This window comes from Haemorhous mexicanus, chromosome 3 (assembly GCF_027477595.1).
Source record: "Haemorhous mexicanus isolate bHaeMex1 chromosome 3, bHaeMex1.pri, whole genome shotgun sequence".
NCBI lineage: Eukaryota > Metazoa > Chordata > Aves > Passeriformes > Fringillidae > Haemorhous > Haemorhous mexicanus.
The window spans coordinates 32106509-32131835 of NC_082343.1; the positions used below are offsets into that span (position 1 = coordinate 32106509).

At 36.7% G+C, this 25327-nt stretch overlaps 1 protein-coding gene across 4 annotated transcripts in view; it reads left to right on the top strand.

The window, feature by feature from the left end:
* The window catches only part of PDE10A (phosphodiesterase 10A), a 167787-nt gene extending 143026 nt beyond the window's left edge, over positions 1–24761 (top strand). For all 4 annotated transcript variants that reach the window (XM_059841257.1, XM_059841259.1, XM_059841258.1 and 1 more), the window contains exons 15-22: positions 1632–1715; positions 4106–4256; positions 6815–6970; positions 10211–10383; positions 11500–11611; positions 13359–13439; positions 15526–15614; positions 19976–24761. In XM_059841257.1, coding sequence (XP_059697240.1) covers positions 1632–1715; positions 4106–4256; positions 6815–6970; positions 10211–10383; positions 11500–11611; positions 13359–13439; positions 15526–15614; positions 19976–20093 — 964 coding nt within the window. In that variant the 3' untranslated portion in view covers positions 20094–24761. The remainder of the gene's footprint in view (positions 1–1631; positions 1716–4105; positions 4257–6814; positions 6971–10210; positions 10384–11499; positions 11612–13358; positions 13440–15525; positions 15615–19975) is intronic.
* Positions 24762–25327: the final 566 nt, after the last annotated feature.

Genomic DNA, 25327 nt, shown 5'->3' on the forward strand with positions numbered 1-25327 from the left:
CCTTAGAAATGTTTTAGAATTAAACATCTTTCTCCCAGCTCATTCCTGGGGTTTTCTGGGTTGTGGGGGTTTTTTTTGGTTTGGTTTTGGGTGTGGGTGTGTGTGTGTAAGGGGGTGTTTTGGTTTTTTTGTGAGTTTGTGTGTGTTGTGCATCTGCTTGTGCTTATTGAAGAAGGGGAAAAGGATAATTCAGGGTTAAATATCCCAGGTGCTAGAAGGTAGAGTTGCACCCTAACTTTGGAGGAGGACTTCCCATCCAGCCTTTTAGGCTTTCTTTGACATAATTGAGTTATTTCCAGCTGCTTTATGCTGAATATGAACCTCTATCTGCATTTTATTGGCCAGTCCCTGCTCAACGCTAACAATGGGAGCCATCACATTTTTAAGTCACTGTTTTTGGTCCAGGTCAATAAATTCTACTCTACTACCCAGGTGCCTAAAATCAGCTTTTCAGTCACAAAACCTAAATTGTCTTTTTAAACTTCATCTCCAGAGCTTGCTCTCTCCTGTTCAGCACTGAGCATTGTAGCTGGGAGCGAGGTGAAAGCCTGTGGGTTTAACAGGGACTGCTTATAGTTAAAGTTCATTACATGCTGAAGTGATTTGCTTGAATGCCAGAGCATTAACAGCTTGCAGGATTACACTCTAATAGAAGCTTATTCTTTGTAATACAATTTCTTGTGCTTTGTTAGGTGATATTATATAACCCACCTCCTCAGCAAAAAATGAATTTTACTTGCAAAGATGACAGGTTTCATTCTAAATTATATTAGCATCCTTTAGTTCAAGCAGAATACATTTCACCATTTTGCAAGCAATTCAGCTACCTTCATTCCTCTCACAAGCTGCTCTGCTGTTCAGTGTGTTCAGTTAAGGTTCCACCATGGAGAAAAAGTATAGGACTTGCAGCTCAGAAAGTGCAGGGAAAGGGTTAATAATAATTGAAGGAAAAACAGTTATTCTGTCCTGGGTCCCTAAAATTAGGCCTCAGTATTGTTATCAGGGGAGGGGAGAATTCTTCAGGTAATGAAACATTAAATATATGATATTAAATGTTAAATTTTTGAAGATTTAGCTTGATTTCTATTAGCTAGTAAAATCTGATTTTTTCCTTTATCAAAATTAGAGCATCTCTCCTGCAATCTATGACAGAAATTATTGGAAAAAAGGCCAGTAAATATATTATTAGAGACACCATCTTCACTTTTCCTGGGAAGAAAGTCCTGAATATTTTAGGAATGCCTGTAAATTTCTCATTGTTCCAGAGATTTTTTTTTTATTACTATTACTTAATCTGTGGATCCTTAGAATATAAAAAAATAGATATAAAATATATGTTTCTGTTATGTAAACAAAGCCAAAAGCTGGCTTTTGGACTCCATCACAAGAGTCTTTTCTAACATAAATAACTAAATGATTGTATGAAACTATGAGCATAGTTTCATTGACTTTAGCAGGAGTACATAACTTGACATTACTGAAAAATATAATCTGTAAATTCTGCTTTCTGTGTGTATTCAGAAAGAAGTGAATCTTGCTGGGTATGCATTTCCTAGTCACTTTCACTTGTTTTTCACTTGTTTTACAATGAAAAGGTATTGGTCTTTTCTAAACTGAAACTTTCTTCTTAGATACCATTTTGATATCAGTCCATATGAAGATGTTTGGCCTGCTATTTTTGTCTATATGGTTCACCAGTCCTGTGGGACAGCCTGGTATGAAGTATATTATTTATTTATTTAATTCTTAAGTCTATGTTTATTTACTTATAATTTTTGAGATAATTACTTCCTAATTCAAGGTCTATTTTCTTTGATGTTTATTTACTATGTTTGGTCTGTACAGGACTGTAATAAACAGTCTGGATTTGTTGTCCTACCTTCTTGGTCCTTAGTTAATAAAATCTGGGAACAGTGAGGTTAAAGAATCTCACCATGATATCATCCTAACAGTTGTCCTTCTAATTTACAAAAAAATTGTTTGGTTCTGAGATGATTTTGCTTTTCAGACAGAAGATAGTAAAGGCAACAAAAAAGTACTCTTCATAAAAAGCAGAGAAGGTGGATGAAAACTGGTTTTTCAGATATATAGTTGCCAAAATTAATAATGTATATGGTAAAAGTAAACCAAGATCATATCTTATCTTGCTAAATGAATCTGTTATTTACATAGTTGTGCATTAATTATGGAAGTGAATTATTTTCAAATTAAATGCTTCATTTGCTGTCATTTCTCTCAGTGTTCTTTATCATTACCAAGATCAGTAGCTGAGTGAGTACTGCCCATTGCTAAAAGAAAGGAGCTGCTCCAAATTACAGAAAACCTACAAATGCTCAATGGAAAGGGAAAGTATGTTCCTACAAAAGGGAGCAACATTCAGGGAATGTTTGCTGGCATTTCATTTTATTTTGCTAACTGAATGGATGCCCTCAAAACCTGTAGTCAAAACAGAGGATCTTTCTCAGTCTTCTTCAATGCTGCAAAGTGGGTGACTCTTCTGAACACAGTTCTCTGCTGCTCAGTGTAGTTATCTCATTTCCATTCCAGACTGAATGGCTGTGGATGCAGGGTTGGGTATTGTATTTTCAGTCTGGTTCTGTTCTCTTCTCTCTCTGACTCCCAGTCTCTTCCTTTCAAGAGTAGGTAGGTGTAGCTTTGATGAGAAAGAATTGATATCTACTTGATGCTTTTCAAATGAGCCTCAGCTTTCACATATAATATTAGGGAAAAAAAGTGAGGAAAATATTTGAAAAAGAGACTGTTGTAACAGGACTTATATCTAATTTCTGACAGAACAAAACTTCTCAAACTTTTGAAACAAAACCAAAGATTTTAGGACTAAAATTTGGTTTTAATATATTGAAGAATAAGGTTGTGCCCTAAAGTATTTACACATGTAATATGTAATTGTCCTGTCCAGGGAGGATTTCAGAGAAAATTCTATCATACTGAATACATTTCCTCTTCTGAAGAAATAATATTTTACTGCTTTAATCAAGTATATAAAATACAGCAGTGGACGAAAGTAGTAGTATTCTGTGTTGAGGCATCACAGATAATGGTTTTTCCTTTGGCTATAATTGTGCTATCGTGTAATAACCATTGAGTTGAGATTCGATGTAGATGACTATTGTGATATTCTGAATTATGATGTACTATTTAAACAATAGTTCTATTGCTGTCTTTCTATAATTAAAAAAAAAAGCCTAAAGATTTTTGAAAGACAATATGCCTCTGTTTTTCCTAATGTCAGATTAAGGCTGAGAATAATAATTACATTGCTCAGCACACAACTGTAGAAATACAAATTTCTGCCTGTTTCCATGCAGTAGATGTGTCTACATTTTTACACATAGGTCAGAGACATTGAGGTTTTTTTTCTCACCCCACAAGTACTGTGAAACTAGAACATCAGTACCTCTTTCCTGATATAGCCATGAAATTATTAAAACAAGGAACATAAAAGAAAAGTCAAATTGCAGCAACAGGGGAAAAAATGGAATAAAGGAAAAGTGCCTTTTTATGAGGGAAAAAGTCATTGACAAAATATTGTTTGGTGGGAAGTGAAGAAACCGTGAAATGTGAATTTCTGTTCTGTGAGTCTAAACTGGAAGGAAAAATCTACAAGTATTGGAAAAATAAAATCTTCCACTTCTCACAATGTCCATGTGGAGCACCTGTATTTAATCAGGTTTATTTCTTCTGAGTCCTTTGTTTAAAATCCCTGAATTTTCTGTTTTTATCACAAATCGTGTTTTTAAATTGTCCATTAGATGCAGAGTTGTACTGTATTTCAAGTTGAATAAGCAATTGGAAGAAATCACTTCAAGTTTCTGGGAGCAGGGAAGGTCCTGCAATTGTATTGACTGAGCTGGGTAGCATGACTTATGTTCCTGAATTTAACAGATTAAACCAAGAGCATTGTCAGGCATCCACGCTCCTCTGTCCTTGCCAAACTTGAGTGACTCCTCATGTCATTCAATGAGTCATCCACAGTGAGAGTCAATCCTAGCAAGAAGGGTAAATCAAAGACCATCTTTCCTCCTCTGCTGGTTGATTTTCCTGTTCCTATATCTTGTCTCTGACCAAATTATTTTATCCCTAGCTTTGAACTTGAAAAGCTGTGCCGATTTACTATGTCTGTAAAGAAGAACTATCGCCGCGTGCCCTACCACAACTGGAAGCATGCAGTTACCGTCGCCCATTGCATGTATGCCATACTGCAGAACAACCAGGGGCTTTTCACTGATCTGGAGGTAAATGGCATCATGGTATCAGTTACCACACCTCATCAGAGCTGTCAGCTGTTGTTCAAGTACCTTTTCTGTGCTAGTTTTTTTTGTCAGCTCAGGCAGAGTGTATGTAAAGGTCTTCATGGAGGAACGGGTGTGAGTAAAGAGTTTGAGGGAAGAGAATTACTCAGATTCCTAAACCTAGTCATGTTTTTAAGGACTGCCCCTTAAAAAGCAGTGGTTGATTTGCTATAAATTCATGTCTAAGTTTTGAGGTTCTCCCTGCCCACTTAGAACCACATTAACTGTCAGATCTGTCCCTCTGTGAGAGAGGAAAACACCCTGGATCTTGAATCCTGTGAGGTCGGTGAGAGATCCTGAATAGGAGGACAAGGGCTGCAGAGCCGGCTGACATACGTGAGTGAAGGAGAAGAGCCAAACTCTAAACTGATCACTAAGTGGAAAAGATAACTAGTAAAATGGAAGGCTTAGAATGTTAATACACAGTATGGAAAACTGTCACTTGTTTTCCTTCTGAGTTATGGTATAACAGGGAGTACTGTCTCTAATTAATATTGCATGAAATTTCTGACTCGGAGAACTTTTTTACAATTGTGTATAACTCTGCCAAATATCCATTTGAGCTGTAATTTTCCAGGCTCTGTTAACTTCCTCAAGGTGATTCCTTTAGGGAAATTCCAGACACAATTGTTTGGCTCTTAAAAAGAGACATGCTAGTAGAAATCAAAGTTTTGTTCAGTATATAAGAGTAAAATGAAACTTTGTGAGCTTTCATTTGAAAAGGTCTAGTTTATCCCACTGTAAAGCAGAGACTTGAAAATTGACACTGAAATGCAAAAGTGGCATATGCCAGGCATATGCTGAAATTTGGCCAAGCTATACAAGTCTGAAAGTAAAATCAGTATTACTTTACAAAAAAAATTAAAATCTGTGCAGTACAGCCTCAGAGAATTTTTAAAGCACTGATAATGTTCAGTACTAACCAAGTAGTAAGCCCCATCTCTTTGGATGTGGAGAGTTAGAAAGAATGAGGGAGCAAAAGAGACAGCTGTTCAGAGAGATGGAAACTCTTTTTTCCCTGCAAACTCCAGCCAGCCTTCATCTGTTTGTCTTATCCCCAGTCTATGCTCCAGCTCTTTTCAGCAGTCTCCTTTCTTGATACTGGAGATGAATCCAACAAGAACACAGGAAACTGCTGAAAGAAAGTTTGGGGATGTAGGGATGGGCTGACCTTAGGTGAGGAATGCTGACATAAACCTCAGTAGGTTTAGAGATGGGAAGATGAAACACTGTAAAGGAGAAAGGAGACACTGATTGGGAGAAAAATGGAGAAAAATGTGGTGGTTAAGGATTTAGGATACAAGCAGGTACCAAAATGGGTACAAGGACAAGAGCACTGTTACTAGGCATTGTATAATCCTGAAGGACTGAGACAAGAATGACTTCCTGAGGCTGGGACAAGCTGTTACTGCACGACATCAAGTGATAGGTGTGTGTTATATTCCCAAGAGTTCGATCTGTGTGGACACGTGCTGCTGCATCACCCAGGTGTTTTTATATGCTTTTTAAAAATACACTTCACAAGATGCAGTATTGAAAAGATCTCATTCAAAACAGAAGTGAATGTCTCAAAATCAGAAATACAGTTAGCATTGCTACAGCCTTATTTCTGCACATAGTGTATTTGTGATAGAATTTCTAATTGCATCATTGCTATTTTTTCACAGACTCGTGGGTCTCTTGGTGTAGTATCCAGGCTGAATGTTGTGCACTTAATAGATGGCTAATCAATATTCTTTTTCTGCTTCATTTTATAGCTTTATCCTTGTTTACTGAACACTCATCAGAACCAATTATAAGACAAAGATATTGGGTCTCTGAGGAAATTTTCATGGTACTTCATGCCAAAAGTGACAGTCATAAACATTAATGGATTTTTTTTTTCCAAACACATAAGCTGTGTTTGAAAATCTCTTTTGAAAAAGAGATTTCAGGGACTCCATTTGATCAGGATATTAAGGATTAATTATATAAAAAACCCACTGACTGTCTTTATTTGTTTACAATTGCATTGTCCATGACTCATGTTAGTGACTTCCTACGAAAAAGCCACACTAGGAGATTTGGTTAACATCTCTAGGAGTGTTGCAGAGCAGATCTGGCATTGAACTTCAGTGCACCTGTCTTGACCAGGAAATCATACATTTTGTATGTTTATTCTCCCTCAATAACTGTTTTTTATTGTTTTAATAAACATGGTAAGGATCGGTGGATAACCAGACTGTTTAAAATGCAGATTTCTTCTGAAGCACAGTCCATCCAAGAGTATGTTACTGTCCAATAACGATTTTTAAATGCATAATATAATTACAATTGGACCAAGAATTTTAATTCAGCATGTCCTTACTGTCATGTTTCTCTCATTTTTAAGGATATTTCTACATGTGCTGTTTGAAGGCAGTGTTAGCAGACTGCAACTTCTGCAGTATTTTGGGTAGAGAGTGACATCTAGGGGCAGGAAATACATCTTGCTGTTCATGCTTGTGTCAATTTTTTTGTAGCGAAAGGGTCTTTTAGTTGCATGCCTGTGTCACGACCTGGATCACAGAGGTTACAGCAACAGCTACCTTCAAAAATTTGATCACCCCTTAGCTGCTCTCTATTCCACATCAACAATGGAACAGCACCACTTCTCGCAGACTGTGTCCATCCTGCAGGTAGGATTATTGAAATTGTATGTTCTGTGCATTAGTGTCCAGTGGTGGAAAGAGGAGTCACATCATTGTCAAATAGATTTTCTGAAGCATGCTTAGTTTAATTTCTCTATTATAGTACTCATTTAGATGAGTAGAAGGTTTATTACAGCAAGCCAGGTTTCACAATTAGCAACCCATGGATTCAACAATAGTGCAAAACACAGCTTTCTAAAAATCTTGAACTTATAAAAATGTTGTGTCTTTGAGGGTCTTTACTTATGGCTTGCCTTTGAAGCTTTTTGCCTCTGGTTCTCTGGAGGCTTTTCCTATGACCATGTGGAATAGGAACTTTGAAAACCAAAAGTAATTTTCTCTGATACATATATATTTTTTGTCATAATGTATTTCAACAAAGTCTTCAACCATCCTGAAATTTAGAATAAAAACTCAAGTACTGGCAAAACTTCTTGTGAGAAACTTGAAAACCGCTGTAATAAATTCTGTGAACATTGACTGTGTGGCATGAAAGGGGAGATGTTAATTTTTCATGCATGAAAATTGTGAACATATTTCGTTATGTCATTCTGTGCTTATTTGTCTCTTACAAATTTGAAAAAAAAAAAAAAAAAAAAAAAAAAAAAAAAAAAAAAAAAAAAAAAAAAAAAAAAAAAAAAAAACACCTGAGTCAGGTAATATTCTGTGAAAGAGAGTTCCCAGTATGAGATCATGTGTCTTCATGTTTAATGAAGAAAAAACTGCAAGAAAACATGCAGACACTTTTTGGGCAAATACAGGTGTGCTACTGACACACACATATTTTCTCATGAGTGAAATTTTTATAATTCTCAATTAGAAGAGTGAGAACTCTTATCTGTTAAACCACTGCCAGTCCATAAAGTATTTGTGCTCACTAGTTTTCGTTTTCCATGAACACTCAAATTACAGCCTAGCCTTGCTACTGTGCTACAGATTCATTGTTAATCTTTCTTTCTTTCTGGTTTTTCAGGGGAAGATATTTTCTTAAATACATAATCACCTGTTAGGAAAAAATACATATTCTGTCTTGTATTCAGAATCACATCTTGTGATTATGGTTTTAGTTATCATATGCATTTAATCACAGAATGGAAGCTTTATCTCTGAATGGTCCTTCATGTAGGAGGGTGTAATTGAATCCTTCAGTGGTGGTATGGCATTAGATGTTTAGTGTTCATTCTTTGTGTGAATATGTGAGCATGTTCCTCAGTCATTAACACTTCACTGTCCCAACCATTTTGCATTTTTTCTGGCAGAAATGTTCTAATTGATGAAAATCCCATTTGCCATGATGGCAGGGAAGCCTTTTGCTTCCCTGTCACCTCCTGCATTTGCTGTCAGTGTGAGTGAGGAAAGGGGGATAAGTGACCAGGGCTGTAGAGTGGACTCATGACACCAGCTGCTGAAGGCACCCATGGGTGATAATTAGCAGCCAAGGCAGACCAGAGCAGCCTTTTGGATTTGCTGGATTTTGTTTGAATCAAAAAGTCTTACTGAATTCATGGAATGATGGAAATAAAGCCAAACCAACCCACAAAGCTCTTTAGGGTTTATCTGAGTTTTAATTTTACATAGTAACCTGCAGTACTTTTAACTGCTTGAAACTTCAGAGCTGCTTTGCTCATCCACCTGCAGTGTGAGTGGACACCATACTTAGGACACGGGATTCAATTCACTGGCTGTAGCTCAGCAGGCAAAGGACAAAAATCTTTGGAGTTTTACTTTGCATGTACTACTCAGAAGCCTAAGTGACACAAACTCATACGTGTCAGCTTCTGTCAGCACTTTACGGAATCAGTTCTTTTTGAGTAGTCTGAACAGAAGCTGTCACAGTGGTCTTTCTGAGAGTGCAGCTTCTAAGGCCCAAGAGTAGAATGCAGAATAATTTTAATATTAGGACAAATAGCCTGGTCCCAGGAATTAGACAGCAAGGCTAGGGAGTAAAGGGTCTCCAAAACCCTTAATTGTGAGAACTCCCAGTAGTAATTTTTTGCTCCCAAAGTGCTGATGATGGACTAAAATGTTCTGTTTTTTGGGTTTTTTTAATCATAATGTTCTATGACTTAGAAATCTGTCAAAGAAGCATTGAGACATAGATGGATTGTATTTTCTATTCATTATTCACAATAAATCTACTTGTCTAAGTAAAAGTTCTGGAAAATGATGTTTATGTTCAGGATGGTGAGAGAAACCAAGCCTATTTGTACTGCAGAGGATTTATTTTGAGGAAATTATGTAAATGCTTGACGAAAGTCAAGGAAACTTTTTGAGCTTCAGCCCAAATGCCAATTAAATGTCAAAACACCTCTGCATGTATTTTAATGATATTTTCTTTTTCTGAATGTGCACACCTTGACATGGCTAGCTCATTCTATCTTTCCTTTTTGTCAGCTTCCTATCAACAGTAGGAAAACTTTTGACAAGTTGTTTTCCGAATCTTAGAGACAGTAGATAGTCTTGACTTTTCAAAATGTGATATAGCTTCATGAGTGATCACAGTGCGTGCATATTGTCAGTTAAATATGCGTTACTACCTTGTGGAAATTGAAAAGTGATGGCAGTGGTGCATTACCAGAGCCTCCATAGCATAAACCGCTATCTTTAGTTTATGAGTCATTCACCTTCAGGTTGAACAAAGCAGCTTTTCCCTCTAAATGTTCATATACATTAAAATAATTAACTTTATTTTTATATAGAAAATTATGTCAGTAAATGCCACGATTTCAGGTGCATTTCATTTGGAACATTAGGAAAACAAAATGGTTTTGTATTTTTAACTTGAGTGATTTTTTTATCCATACTGTATATTTATGGAGTATCAAAACTATGCTTGAGTGAATCAGGCACTCAGTTTACCAACTTGACTGTGCAGACTCTGGATCAGACCTGAATCACAAGTTTCCGAGTCAACACTGTCTGGAAGTGTTGTGTCTACAGTGATTTTAAATCAAAGAAAATATTTCAGTAATTTTTTTCTAGTAATACCTTGAGGCTTCAAAAGGAGCAATCCCAAAAACAAATTGGTGGCTTAGTCATAGTTTTTTTTTTGTGACAGTGTTTATAAAGGAAGAATAAAAATGGGAATTTCAGGCTATTAACATTTGAATTTGCAACAAAACTTGTCATTGGGCTGTAGAACTGTCGTAACCTGTCTGGTGAAGTAAAGACTAAAATCATCTCAAAATTAGAGCTTGTGCTTTTTATTGGTTTTTTACTTTTTCATAGCTGGAAGGGCACAATGTCTTCTCCAATCTGAGCTCCAGCGAATATGAGCAAGTACTTGAGATCATCCGGAAAGCCATCATCGCCACAGACCTTGCCCTGTATTTTGGAAACAGAAAACAACTTGAAGAGCTGCATCAGACAGGAGCATTAAACCTTAAGAACCAAACACACAGGTAAAACAGCAAACCAGTAGTAAATTAGTCTGGAAAGAGAAACCTTATTTTAAAACAAAAAAAATTACCTCTGAATGGTAATTTTCTTACATATGTGATCTCTAAGACCAGCAGTGGGTAAAATTACACATAAGTAATAGTAATTGCCATTGCTTTATATTTGCACTGCCCCTTACATGGCTGATGACTTCTTTATCTTAACTTAGGGGAAGTGCACTTTGCATTTATCAATTGATTATAATGTGTATTTCTGTATTTCATTTGGTATATTTGTCTCTTGGTACAGTTTTAATGACTGCCATCACACTGACATGCAGGTTAGCAAGCTCTGTGCTTTTTCACATGCAATAGGGATTATTAACAAAGATGCAGGTGTCCTTAAGGGCCGTCTTAATTTCTCCATTGGGTGGAAACAAGTGAATTTTAATTAAATTGCCAATTTTCTTTATAAAACTTAGATTCACAAACCATAGATTTGTGCTATAAAATTGGTTAAATAGGATTTTTTTGTGTGTATGTGTGCACCTTATTCTAATAATGATTTTCTTCATTTCCTGATGTTGTTCAGTTACTCTATGAACAGGTTTATCAGCATATAGGACAGAGTTATGCATTGGAATCTTGTTCTGTCAGAGTTTGAATTCATTCCAACCAGTCAATGACAGTGCCTTGAGACAGACTCAGAAGTATTCTTTCCTCTTTTTAAGAGCTCTTTTCCCCTCTCTCTTTAAAGAACAAAGAAATTAAGTAATAAGATATGCCATCTTTCTTTTTTATAGACTTGTACTGTATATTCAGAGAATTATTGAGGGGCATGTGAGTGTTTTAATAGGCAGGAATCCTGTGCCCTTGTCTACGGATGTGATTGTGTAGAGGATGGTCAATGAACTCTGGTTGCAAACGATGTAGGGAATGCAACAAAAGATACAGCAGACAGTCTATGCCGTGCCTTACCAAAGAATCAAACAAATGAGGAAGAAATGATAGGTGGGAGAAAATTCATAGTGTATCCACATTGCTGCTGATCCAACTTAGCAAGGGCAAATGAAAACTTGGCAGAGCAATCATTAATTCTTTATAAAACTGATAATTTAATGTTGTTTTATTCTATTTTAGAGATAGAGTGATTGGCCTGATGATGACAGCTTGTGATCTGTGTTCTGTAACAAAGTTGTGGCCAGTTACCAGACTGACAGCCAATGATATATATGCAGAGTTCTGGGCTGAGGTATGTGTGATTCTTTTGTTTACTCTCCTTATAAGCAGAAGCATCCAGGAAGGAAAAACCCAACTATAAGTATTTTTCAATCAACATCTTGGTGTGCTTGTTTTAAAGAGAGTTCACTGGTGCATGTGTGTGTTCATTGCTTACTCTGAAGTTATTTAAAGAGCTGAGTTAGCTATCTAATTTTCAGGCAGTGTTTTTTCTCTCTGTTCAAGATAATATAGAAAGCATGTCATAACATAAACTGACCGAGCAACAGAACATAGAAGTCACTAACTGTAGTTTTTTGTAGAAATGCAAAATATGAAACCAGCTTCCAGGTCAGCTACCTCGAAACATACTCATAAAGCTTTAGTGTGAGTACAGAAAATGCTAAAGTAAATGTGAAAAACGTTAATTATTTTTTAAAGTCTTCTCTGTGAGCCAGCTAAACAAGAGTGTTCCAGAGAGAGCTGCGTCTTCAATACATTGAAATTTGCTCTAAAATTATTGTGTACTGAGAATTGAAACAAGGAATTAAGCTGTAGCAATGTAATCATGTTCATAAATAAATATGCAGTCTCTCACGTGTCATATGCAGCGGTGTAAATATCCTGACTGTTTAATTTTTGAGTGGAAGTGACTGCTCTGGGGATAAGGAACAAATTGCACAAAGTGTAGTTATGCAACTTTAGGAGATACAGTTGTACTTTCAGGCCTACTAGTGCACATGTGGTGTATGATAAAGTGTTTTTCTTTTCTGTTATGTGCCCTGTGGAATCTTGCAGTGTTCAGTGGGCTTATTTCTGTTTTACACAGGCATGAAATAGCAATCAGGCCCGTGGACTTGATGTAGCATGCATTTAGTGTGGAGATTGTTACCCTGCCTGTTGTACGTTCATTGTGAAATTCCAGATGTGGGCTTCTTGTGGGGTGTATTTTGTATTCACATGTTCTTGTTCTTTTAATTGTAAACAGCTAGGGCTACAACAAAGTATTTGGAAAATGCTGACTGTGTAAGCTCAAAGAGCTAGTTCAGCACTCACTTTCTGAAATGCCTGCACTGGAAAGTGAGTGTTCTTCTGAGTGATAGAATGGAGGTAGAATGTTGACATGCCTCACTGATTACATACTCAACTTTTTTGCTTATAAGTAAAAAGACTTTTCTTGCAAATCTTGTGAGCTCAGTAGAGAAGGCATAATAAAGATGGAATAAAGATGGAATTATGGACATAGTTGCACCTGTCCAGATGTTAATTGTTTTGTAATCCAAGGATGGGTTAATAAAGGTAGATATTGATATATATTGAAAAAACAAATATTGACAGAGAGAGTGCACTGTAAATTCATCTGTTTTACTCAGTTTTTTCCTTGGATGGGTGTGTTGTGTTCTACTGGTCATTGTATTATGGTGATAATACAATATATTTAAACAGATATTTTGAAAGATGAGACTAACTGAGCAGATCGAGCAGAACAGAATAATTTCTTTGGATGTAGTCTTCCAGTTGCTTTTTATTATGGAGACACACTTGGAAATAAAGAAAATGTGTGCACATTGACTTACAGCATCTGCTGTTTGCATTATCACTTAGGTGAATGTACAAAATGAGCCTCTTGTGCATTTTTCTGAGATTGCCTCAGAGTGATACTACACATTATTTCAAATTCTGGATTGTTAGATTGACATAGAATAGAAGATGGAAATTAATTCAGATCTCAATAGTCTTGTTTTTGTTTTCTTATTTTCTCTCTCTCTACTTTTCTCCAGGGCGATGAAATGAAGAAAACAGGTATTCAACCTATCCCTATGATGGACAGAGATAAGAAAGATGAAGTCCCTCAGGGTCAGGTATGAACTCTCTCAGTAAAATGGTACTTGTTTATACATAAAACATGTATGGAAAAAAACATTTCATGTATTAGTGAATATTGCTTTTGAAATTGGGTTATTCAGACTGCTGAATTTGATGTTATTTTTTAAAGTAGCAGTGGAAAACTTGTTTTCAAATTTTGGTTAAATGACAATGTGCTCTTCGCTGTCATCACTTTTTCCTTTCTTTGTACTTGTAGCTCTAGCTAAGACCACAATCACCTTGAATTTTTACAGGTGTCAATAATGCTTTTTATCTTAGTAAGTGGTTGTTTCAGCCCTTGGCTAGTGTCCAAAGGAGGGTAACAATGATGGTGAAGGGCTTGGAGAGGTAGCCTCATGAGAGGCAGCTGAGATCACTCGGTCTGTTCAGCCTGGAGAAGAGGAGACTGAGGGGAAACCTCACTGCAGTTACAGCTTTCTCGTGAGAGAAAGGAGGAGAGGATGGTCCAGCACTGATCATTTCTCTGCAGTGACCAGTGACAGGGCACAAGGGAGTGGCCTGAATTTGTATCAGGGAGGTTTAGGTTGGAAAAGGTTCTGTACCCAGAGGGTGGGTGGGCACTGGAACAGCTCCCCAGAGAAGTGGTCACAGCACCAGCCTGACAGAGTTCAAGAAATATTTGGACAGTGGTGTGACTCTTGGGAATGGGCCTATCCAGAGTTGGACTCGATGGTCCTTGAGGGTCCTTTCCAACTCATCATATTCTTTGAGTCTGCAATTTTCACTGAGCCATAAGCTCTACAGGGTGACTGTATCTAATGTCCTATTTTAGTTTTTGACAATTACAGAGTAATCTTTTTCCACTGAAATAAAATAGTTCCCCTTAAAAACTAGCAAACAAGAAGAAAATAAAAAATCCAAAACAAATGGGAAGAAAATGAGGCGGTATATGAAATAGTGTAGATGAGCAGACTTCCCATCTGTATGTAGCCTTGCCTTCTAACCAGCTGCAGTTTCTTTCTGTTGGTTGCACTGCAAGTACTTCATCCCTGTAAATACTTCATCTGGCTTCACAGCTCAGAAAATGTATCTTCTTCTTATTTAAAGTGCACTGAAGACTTGGTTGCATAGCAGTATGGAATGAATCTTTGTGGTGATGAAAACAAGAGTTGCTCTTCAATTTCTGAATAAGGATCAACTTTTGGACTATTAAAAAAAGAGATATTATCAAATTCTTTGGTCATGGTACAATACGTAGTATTTCACTAAAAGGCATTTAAGAATTCTGCCCAAAGGAAGGGATCATAGTGTACTGTTGTAACTATCATAAGTGTCTGGGATAAATGAGGGATGTTATAATGAATCTGAATGCATTCAGACATCCTTGATAATATATAAGTAACATTTTCTAAAAATTTCATCATGTCGTGACAATCCAGCTGTGACTTTGTAGCCATCACAGGCCCCCAAGCCTCTGTGAGTCAGATATCACTAAAAATGTGCTCATTTGGTTTTCCTAAGTATGATAATGGTAAAAATGTATTATTGAACTGTGTTCATGAGAAGCAACTGCAAACCAATCATTGATCACACTGCACACCATTCACAAATGTGCAAAGCCCCCAGCATTTTAAGTCCACTGAGCTATGCAAGCATATCCTGGATGACATCAGAACAATCCATAATCTGACCATATTTTGTGAACGCTGCACAGCCTTCCTTTTTTCAAAAATAAAATCATCACATGAATAATGTTTGCAGAAATGTCTCTAACATCATCTCTACCTACTTCCTGCTGCTGCTGACACCAAACAGGTAGACATATCCTCAACAAAAGAAATGAATCAATTGAATAATAAAAGGTTCTGTAGAAAATCTTACCTGAAACAGCCGTATCAGTCATAAAAGAAAGGCATGTAAGCAGCTTGTAATTACCAAAGATTTCACTGTTGCTGCTTATTTTAAAGCATTTGGATGTTAAAGGGAGATGCAGAAGTGTGAATAACTAATACAAGTTATAATTAAGTAAAGAGCTTTGAGCTCTTTACTTAAGCTCTTAGTTCCGGTATTGTAGTTTGGCAACAATTAAACTAGTTTTTTTTTCATTCTTGTTTTTCATAGATTGGGTTCTACAACGCTGTAGCCATCCCATGTTACACCACCCTTGCACAGATCTTTCCTCCAACTGGGCCACTACTCCGAGCATGCAGGTGAGTAAATGTGCACAGCTGATACCTTGGTCAAGGAAAAAGCAAGAGTGCTTTGCAAGTTTGTCTGGAAATACAGACTTTTAATTTTAGAATTTGCATGAATATTAACAGGGATGCACATCTCACATTAATCTATTCAGAAACCCAGAGGTGATAACTACTGTCAGGGACTGTCCACTGTAGATGTACAGACACAGCTGATTAAAATGTTAGATCACAAAAGGTATTAGAGAGAAACATTTCAGTGTTTGTGCATCCCTGTCTGTGCTGGCTCAGTGTCCTTTTTACTTCAATGTGGTTCTTAAAACAAAAATTAGCTAGTATTCTCTTTACTTAAAAAATGTGTGTTTAGAACGTGGTTTTATTTTATATCAGGTAATTTCTATTAAAAACCAGAAAAAGAAATACCCAGAAAATATTCAGAATTTGAGAGCATAGGAGTAGTAACACTGGGGTATGGGAGAAGCAGATATAAGTTTCTCCTGTAACACAGTGGGTATGGAGCTTGGGTTGTTCTGGAAAAGAGGCAAGAGTTCTTTACCTGTTGGCTGCTTCTCCACTTGAATGACAGTGGATTACTTTGTAGGTAGTTCTTTCTGTCCAGTAATTCTATCCTGGGCCTTAGCAATCTTTCCTGACAAAAAAGTTTGCTGAAACCAGTGTATGCTTCATGAAAATGTTCTGGTTTCAGGTTAATCCATATTTTCTAGAAAACCCCAGCTGTTTCATAAAATGCCAGCAACCTCTATTCATATTGAGCAGTTAGAGGTCGGTTTTTCTGTGCTCTTACTAGTACTCTCTCATATTTTTTGTTTTGTTGGGGTCCCTAAATTCTATCTTACATTGAACCTTTTCTTTGTCCTGTATGACCTCCTCTTGTGGATCTTGTGGACTAAATTATTTCTGTTAAGTAACAGACAAATGCCTTGAGATTAATGTAGTAGTTGGCAAAACAATTTCATTCACACACAAACACTCCTTCATGTAGCTCTGAGAAGAATATGTAGGTCTGTGTCAGTGGTACAGAGGACCACCTTATGAAAACAGTGAGTATCTGGAGCCATCATGAATAGTCCTCTGCCCCTAAGGTACCTCTGCTGGACATGGCTGTGCAACCCTTAGATGGATATGGAAAGAATGTTCTGGAGGATTAGAAACTATACCTCTGTAGTTTTTACATGAATGGGGCTACAGCTGGAATTTTGTTTAGTGCCTATGCTTTAAGGAGAGTAGATAAAGACATGAACAAACAAGAAAATGTAAAGAGCTGAAGGAATGTTTTGAGATCTTAGTAGAGAGAGACTAAATAATGCATTTGGTTTACCCAAGAAAATTATAGAATGTCAAAATGGTTTGGGTTTTAGACGATCCCTTGGAAGAGGTCATCTAGTTCAGTCTTCCCTCTGTGGGAATGGACACCTTCTGCTAGAACCAGGCCCAGAGTTTCATCCAACCTGGCCTTGAACACTTCCAGGGATATGGCATCCACAGCTTCTCTGGGCAAGTTGTTCCAGTGCCTCACCACCCTCACAGTAAAGTCTTGATCAAAATCAAATTTTTATAACACTTTATGGAAACTGGGCCTTAGAGAGGCTTGGTGGAGTGCTTAAGACTGCACAGTATCTTTTACAGGAGCAACAGTCTGGGAAGACAAATATCTTTTGATTTCTGGCCACATTGATATCCCAATGAGGCTTATTTGCAAAAGTGGCCTGTTTTACTTGGGGGTTCATCTTTTAGAACTCAGATGAGGACATTTTAAGTTGACTTGTGGATATCAAACACCCATGTAAGTATGTGCTCTAGAGGAAGGCTCTCCCTAATTCTGAAGATCAAGCATGAACATCTTTTCAAGAGTTGGTTTCTCTGCAGAAGGTGTGATGTCTCAAGTAAAAGCAATCAGACTTCTGCCAGAGATTATATAATTTATTTTCCAGAAATTCTTTGTTGTTTGTAATTCAAATTGTTATAATGGTACTTCTGGAAGCTACACTGGCATAGTCTCCACACTGGATAGAGCTCTGGACTGACAGCTCCCTGTCTTGCTGTAGTGCATTCTTTAATTTAGATTGTGCTAATGCAAAACTGAAACGTAGATGAGTAGATAAAGCCTCTGCAGGACTAAAGATCTTCTTGAAAATCCACACCCAGGCATAAAGTCTTCTGAGGAGCAGTTTGGTAGTTTTATCTTAACCTTGAAATTATCCTCTGCTTTTTCTTTGAAGAGAATGAAGAGGAAGTTTGAGGGTTAAGACTTGGAGATGGAGAATAGGAAATCAGAACACAGATATAATTTCAGGTGCCCTGTCAGAAAAAAAATTATGTTATTGCAGGGTCTAGAATATTCCAGAATTTTTCAAATGGCTGATTTTGCACTACACTTTTGTTTTTCCTTTATTTTTGATGGGTAACTGTTATTTGATGTGATCAGAGGCATACCGCCTCATTTTTGTTTGGTGTTTCCTTAGTTGCTGACTGAAACAATTTTGATATCACCTCTTCACCACCAGGGCTCATTCTTGAACTCAATATTTAAGCTGCTGTGTCCTTGTGTTCTTTGAAACTCAGACACCAGCTGCAAATAATAGCAGCAAAAGCAGCCAAGGCAGCATGTCAGCATCAAGGCTTTTATTTTTAGAACCTCTGGGCATTTATTACAGACATTAGGAGCCAGGGCTTCATTGGGAGCTCAAAGGCAAATGAATCATATTATCTATTCCTTACAAAAAAAAAAAAAAAAAAAAAGAAAAAAAAATCAGAACTGGTTTTCCATAAAATAAGATAGTAGCCAACAGTCTAGAAGGCTTTCTTGTCAGGCAATTTATTCCACATTTTTAAATGCTTTCTTGTCATCCTGTGTTGATCAAAGCTACTAGTCCACCTGTGTTACATGTATTAGCCCATGTACTCAAAAGGTTTACCAAAGCATAAATATATGCTAGTGTATGTATTTGGAGGATGAAGTGATTTATTTTTTTTCCTTTATTTCAGACCATATAATTTAAAACTATTTTGCTTGTGCTTTTGGGTCTCTCAATTTTATTGAAATTTATATAATTTTAAAATATTTTGTCTGCAATTCTCATTACTTTCCCAGGTCCAGGAAGGAGACAGAAATAGTGATGCTTCATTTTTTCTGATCTTTAGTGCCTGATTATATTAGCTGAAACTCAATGCCGTATTAATGCTGGCTTCATAACTTCCAGCTGGCCTGAAGCACTAGCAGAGCATTTTCCTGCAGAAAATGGTGTAGGGGTTACCCTAGAGGACACCAGTCTTCTTTGGGAGACTTCATCAGATCATGCCTTTCAGCACCCCTAGAAAGTGCAACATTTTCTCTTCTTACCTGTATGCTGTGCTTTCAGATCAATATTTGCTGGTTTAGCAAATGTTTGGTCAAGGCTGTGACATAAAAATCAGAAGAGCTCTGCTACGTAAATTCCAATGTAACATCATGGTATGACAAACCATGGGAGACCTTTTAGTACTGTTGCCATCCTGTTTGTTTACCAAAGGCATCTAAGAACTGTTGCTTTAGTAACTAGGGGTCCGACAGTATGAAGATGAAACAGTTGGGTTTGCTCTCTTTCTCTCTGTGTTTGAAGACTGAATGCTGAGATTTGGCCATTGGTTGCAAGTCCTATCATCAACACAGATTTCCCAATCACTAGAGTGGTGCTGGTGCACAGCAAGTAAGACTATGGGTTTGTACCCCCTTCAGATCATTAGAACATTACCAGCTTGATTTCTCATCATTTTATGGCTTATGAACAGAATTTTGAACTTAAGGATTGGCCAGGCTGTGAGGCACTAAAAGACATTTATGTCTCAAGGAAGGGGTACCCTTTAAATGTAGTAGACTGATAATATGATTACCACAATAGTAGTTGAAAACTGGTACTATGATCCTGGCATGCAACATTTAATATACTGTCAGGCAGCCCTTTTGCAGGAGTTTCAGAAAGCTTAATCTGCTCCTTTGCTTCAGAGTGCTGTTTCAGAGTCTCTGCAGTCTTGTCTCTCTTGGGTCACAGCTGGGCTTTCCTGAGCCACAAGGGCTATAAACTTGTGTGGAAGCAGGTGGTAGCCTCTAGCTTCAGGGCTTGCCTTGGGAAAAAAGGTGTGCTGAAGGCTAGGATAGAGTTGACATGGAGATGAGTCATACAGAATTACAAGATGGGATAACTGAAGCTGAAGGCTGAAATAATGTGTAGATGATAAAAGTTTGATGACATACAGGTACTAATATGCTTACATAAATATGAATCTCAAAGTGTAGTATGGCAGACATTATTGTAAGGAAGAAATAAATCCCAGTCAATTTATGAACAGTGTCTTACCTTCAATTTTTTGCATCCCAGGGACAATCTTAATCAATGGGAGAAAGTAACGAGAGGTGAGGAAGCCTCTATATGGATTTCTTCTCAATCCCTTGCTCCTGGGACCTCAGATTCTCTTCCTGTGAAGATTGATGACTAAACAGCAGCGACAGATTGCTTTAACCTGAAAAACACCCCTTCTTGTTTTGGGGATTGTTTTTTTGTTTTGTTTCATTTTTATTTGAAAAAGAAAAAAAAAAAAAGGAAAAAGGAAAGCTGCAAAATGCTAAGAAGTAGACCTGCCCAGGAAGGTAACACCCATGGAGTTACCTCAGCTAAATGACTCTGGCAGCCAATCTCCTGACCTACACCAGTGACACAACGTAAGCAGAGGAAAAATGACAACCCAGAAGTTTTGGAGTCAGCTATCAAAAGAGAACTTACAACTTGTGAATATAAAAGACTGGCCTTATCTCATGGGCTACATTGCTGAGGCCTTAATTTAAAACTGATGGGGGTGGGGGGGAATCTTATGGGGTACTTCTAAATTGTATCTTTCTAGTAAGGGTTTCAATGGTACTTTTAATATACCGTACTGTGGCTGGCTTTAACACCAGTGTCACTTGGGAGTTCTTGGCTATAAATAGAACAATATTCCCATTGCTATTGTGAATGTTTATGTGTGATCTACTTGTAATCAGTTTGAACTCCAGCAGAATCCTTGGAGACTATAATTTATGCTTAGGTTACAGTGAATTCTCTTGCTGCAAACTAAAGGAAAACCAACATTCAGGTTCAAGTTTTAAAGAACTTCATTAAGCATCATGATGCCAATTGTCGGTCACTCACAAGGGAAATGTTGATAGAACTAGTGATGGTGCTTTGTTCTTTAGGATGTTTTTTAAAACTAGACAACTCCTCCCTTAAAACACTGGAAGAACTGGTTAATTATCCCCGATATAAGAGGGAGTTTCAGGTTGGAGTTTTTGTATCCATAGTGACAGAAATATTGGATAAAATTTAAATGTGACAGCAAAGATTTCCTTGCCTAGCTCACAGTTAAGTAAAGTCATCATTTTATTTCTACCTGCTGAGCTGTATTTTAAAAGGTATTGGAGACATATCTGAAGTATGCTATCTGCTGGGAAGAAAAGCTTTGTCAGAAAAGTCAGGTCTGATAAGAGGGATTGTGGTACCATCACAATAAATCAAAAATGTTTTTTTGTATTGACTAGCTTTTGTGTTGCACAGTAACACTGCATGTCTTCAACTGCTTTTTTGCCCCCATCCCAAGATGAGTGAAATTAGGAAACTTCTCCATTTGTCTGTTTGTTTTTGTCCCCTAGTTAGAGAAATTTCCAAGTTTAGAAATGCCTTTCTTAGTGAAAGAATAGCTGACTGAAGAAAAGTACACTAAATGGTGTGTTTACAGTTCTGTGCTGACTTAGGCCTCAGCCTTACAAACTTATGCACAGACTTACATGTAATGCCACTCTTATAAATTTAGTGCAATTGTACAGAATATGTTTCACAACACTTAATTTGCCTCTGTCTTTCTCTTAAAAGTAATGAGAAAAAAAAAAATCTTCATAGTGATCCACACAGTAGGTGAAAACACAGTCTTTGCATACCTTTCACATACAGCCTATACTGCATTATGTGCTTTTTCACAGATAATGCACTCTTGTGGAGGTTCCGTGATAACACGGCCATTGTGTACCTGCAACACAATTGTAACAGTAGTGACCTAAAGACAGAACACAGGTTCTCTTTTTCCATCTCCTGTCTTTTGGGCTGTATTGATCTAATAGGCATGCCAGCTTTTGGGTTTCATGTGAATAACTTGGCCTCTCGAGTTTTGCCTTCTGTTATGGTCGAGCACATGCCAGTATCTGTTTCTGTGTACAGTGCGTGATCTGTAGTCGCATAATGTATAAATGCACCTGAGCCTTTGCTGTACATAGAGATCCCACAGGCTGAGAATTCAATATGAAGTTATCTTATTTGTATGATGCATGTTACCTAGCAACAGCCCCATGATTTTTTTTTTTTTTTTTAAGTTTGTCTTACCAATTCTAAGTGCAGAAATTCTTTGGTGATCACAGCAAACTGGTTTGGAATTCAAAACAAGCAAAAACAAAAAAAGAAAAACACGTCAGGAAAAAATTACGCCAAAGTAGAATGAAAAATATCTCATGCTGTGTCCTCTACTTTACTCCTTAGCCATTCTGTTTCAGCTAAATAATGCAGATGCAGCCTTTTGTCCACTAAGTACTTGAGACAGAATCCAGGATTCCTAATTTGCATGGAAATTATCTAAATCTATGGTGACTACAGAAATGCTCTTTGAAATTCAGATACCCCAACAACTGGATTGAATGTTTTTCTTCACAGGTGAAGTATATTTGCTTAAGCATATTTGCATTAAATATATTTGCCATCATTTTCCCTTTTTTTTTTTTCCTTTCCATTTAAAAATGCTGATCTTAACAGCATTGCAAAAGTATTCCTTATCACTCTAGATCTGTGTGTGTGGAAAGCTTTTCACTCATCTTTTACTCACTGACAGTAAATATAACTTCACTGCTTCTGTTTCCTGCCATTTAAAATGTTTGGCAGTATCACACACTGTGGAATGTTTTGAAGTTTGTAAGTACTGACAGAGGGCATGTTTCCCTGGCAAATTTCTCAAATTGGCACTAAGTTGTTCTATTAATGTCTCAAGTGAATCAGCAACTGTTTCTATTATAGAACTACCCAAACCACATAAAATATATGTTTGCTATAGTATAATTTCTATTAGAATTTTAAAAAATTTGCTCCAGTGGCTGTGATTTGGTTTGATTTCCTGATGTGTAAAAGAAGAAAGGTAATGACAAAATAGTTCTCCTTGTTAGGACCTAGACCAAAAACATAGTCATGATGAGCTGTTTTATTTAGGCAAATGTAGTCTGTTTTAGCATTTACAGAGTACAGATTTGTATGTGTAAATATTTTGGAAAAAAAAAAAGACTTGTACCTGCACTTCGAAAGTCAAATCCACCAAAAGTTAAACTTTGGAGCTGCATTTGAATGTCATGGATCAAAGACATGTTGAGATTTAATTTTTCAAAGTTCTGGACTCAAACTCACAATTGATTAAGACATCTAGGTTTGTAAGACATCTGACTGAACTTAAATTGTCAAAAGTCAATCTGACTTTTTATCCTACTAAAACTCATTTTACCCCAAAGAATGTTGAAAAAGCTTAATGGATCATTCCTTTCCTAGAAGTGTTAGATTTTACATTCTTAGAATTGCATTTTTCGTGATAATAATTCCAGCTGCTTTTCCTTCCTGCATCTAGTAAAGTTAAAAACACTGTTTGAGGCTGTAACTGAGTGTTTCTAGTGGATTATGAAAATGTGCCTGAAAGGTATGCACTAAGTGAGAAAAATAGTTGACATGGCATGATACTCATCTGAGATGTTGCGTATTTTTTTACAGCATGACAAATTCCATTGTTACAATTAATTTATGAATGTTGCATGGTTTTGCAATATTCTACTGTGATGGTTCAACTTATGGAAGTAAGTAATCATGAGAGAACTGAAACAGGGTTTTTCAGCTGGAGTATATGATCAAGCATCTTGAATCGGAGAGGACATGCAGAGTGGAATTCATCTTTTTATGTGGCACAGATTTCTTTCCCGTGTGTAAACTTAAAACAGTGTGATCAGTTTGCTGTGACTGCACTTAGAGCATATAGTGTTAAAATTGTAGGAGTAGCAAAAAGCACTATTCATATTAAAAAATAGTGATAATTAGATGCTCAAATCAATCAGGACCCTCTTGAAATAATGCATTTGCCTCAAACACTGTGATATTGGACCAGTTCTGTGACGTGGAACAATTAATTTATTCATTCTAAAGACAGAAAAGGCTTTCTGCACACTACTACAAAGAAGTTAATGTTCAAACTTTAGGTTCTATATCCCAATTTAGCAAAGGCACATCATAACTTTTGTTTGCTTTCTGACCAAAAACTGTGCTCGATTGTAATACGGGTGTATACTCTGTCAAATAAACCTAAAATAACGGACTGCTTTCTAGGGTAGATCAAACTGATTTGTAGAGTAGTTTCATAAATATTCCAAATTCAGGTTGGGCTGTTATGTGGAGAAGAAAGAACTTCAAGGTAACAACGTTCAACTTTACTACATTTAGTGAGCTGAAAAATTTGTTTTATATATATATATATTTACACACACATATATATATATATGATACATATAAACTATCTTTGTAAAAATATGCAAGTGCAATAATTTAAAGAGGTCTTAACTTTGCATTTATAAATTATAAATACTGTACATGGTGTGTAATTTTTTTCATGTATTCATTTGCAGTCTTTGTATTTAAAAAACAAACCTAAACCTTTACTATTACGTTTGTACAATAGAACAGTAAGCATTTATTATGATATAGTTAAGTTGTAAATAAATTCACAAACCAAACAGCCAGTACATATGCATATATGGGTGTCCTATTGTGAAACCTGTTTTTGCTTTTACTGCTGGCTTTAGCACAGCAAGATGACTTCTGTGGATATGTAATTATACATATAAATATATGTATGATACATAAAATATATTTAGAAATGTTCATAATTTTAATGGATATATCTATACATATACTTTGGTGTGAATATTACTGAATACAGAGTTTTTTAATATTATTTTTCATGTTTATTTTTGCTATTATTGGGAGTACAAGTGAGGGATGGGAATGTGTGTGCATATATGTGTGTTTATACCACAAGTAAAACAAAGCACAAAGTGATTCAAAACACGATGGAGTCTTTTGAATAGGCAGTGCTTGTTATTCCCTGTATTTGCAGTTTCCTGCTTAAGGTAAGTCCCAACATAAGACTTTTTGAAAATATAATTTTATCACCTATTGCAAGTTCACTTTGTCACAAACTGTGAAGGGATCTCCTTTTCTGTTTGCCCTCCTGCAGCCAGGAGCTTACCTTGCTGTTGGTGAACAAATTCCACATAGATCCTTGCTTTGCTACTCTCTAATGTCAGTGCAGCTGATATGGAATCATTTACTACCTTGGGGAATTATTGAGATACTTAGATGGTGAATTGTAAAAAAAAATAATCCTGCACCCAAATTTGTGAGGTCTAGTCCAAAGCAATATCGGGCTTAAACAGCTGCCAGTATCCTGAAAATACAGGGTAGGTTTAGAGAACTGTAAAGAAAAGTTCTGAGCAACATTTAAAAGTGAAATTGAAAAATAGCTGGAAAAAAAAAAAAGGGAGAAAATTAAACGTGTATATTTCTCCACTTACTATATACTCTTGTGACCAGTCCTTCCAGAAAGCTCTGTTTGCTGCAAGGGCCAGCTTT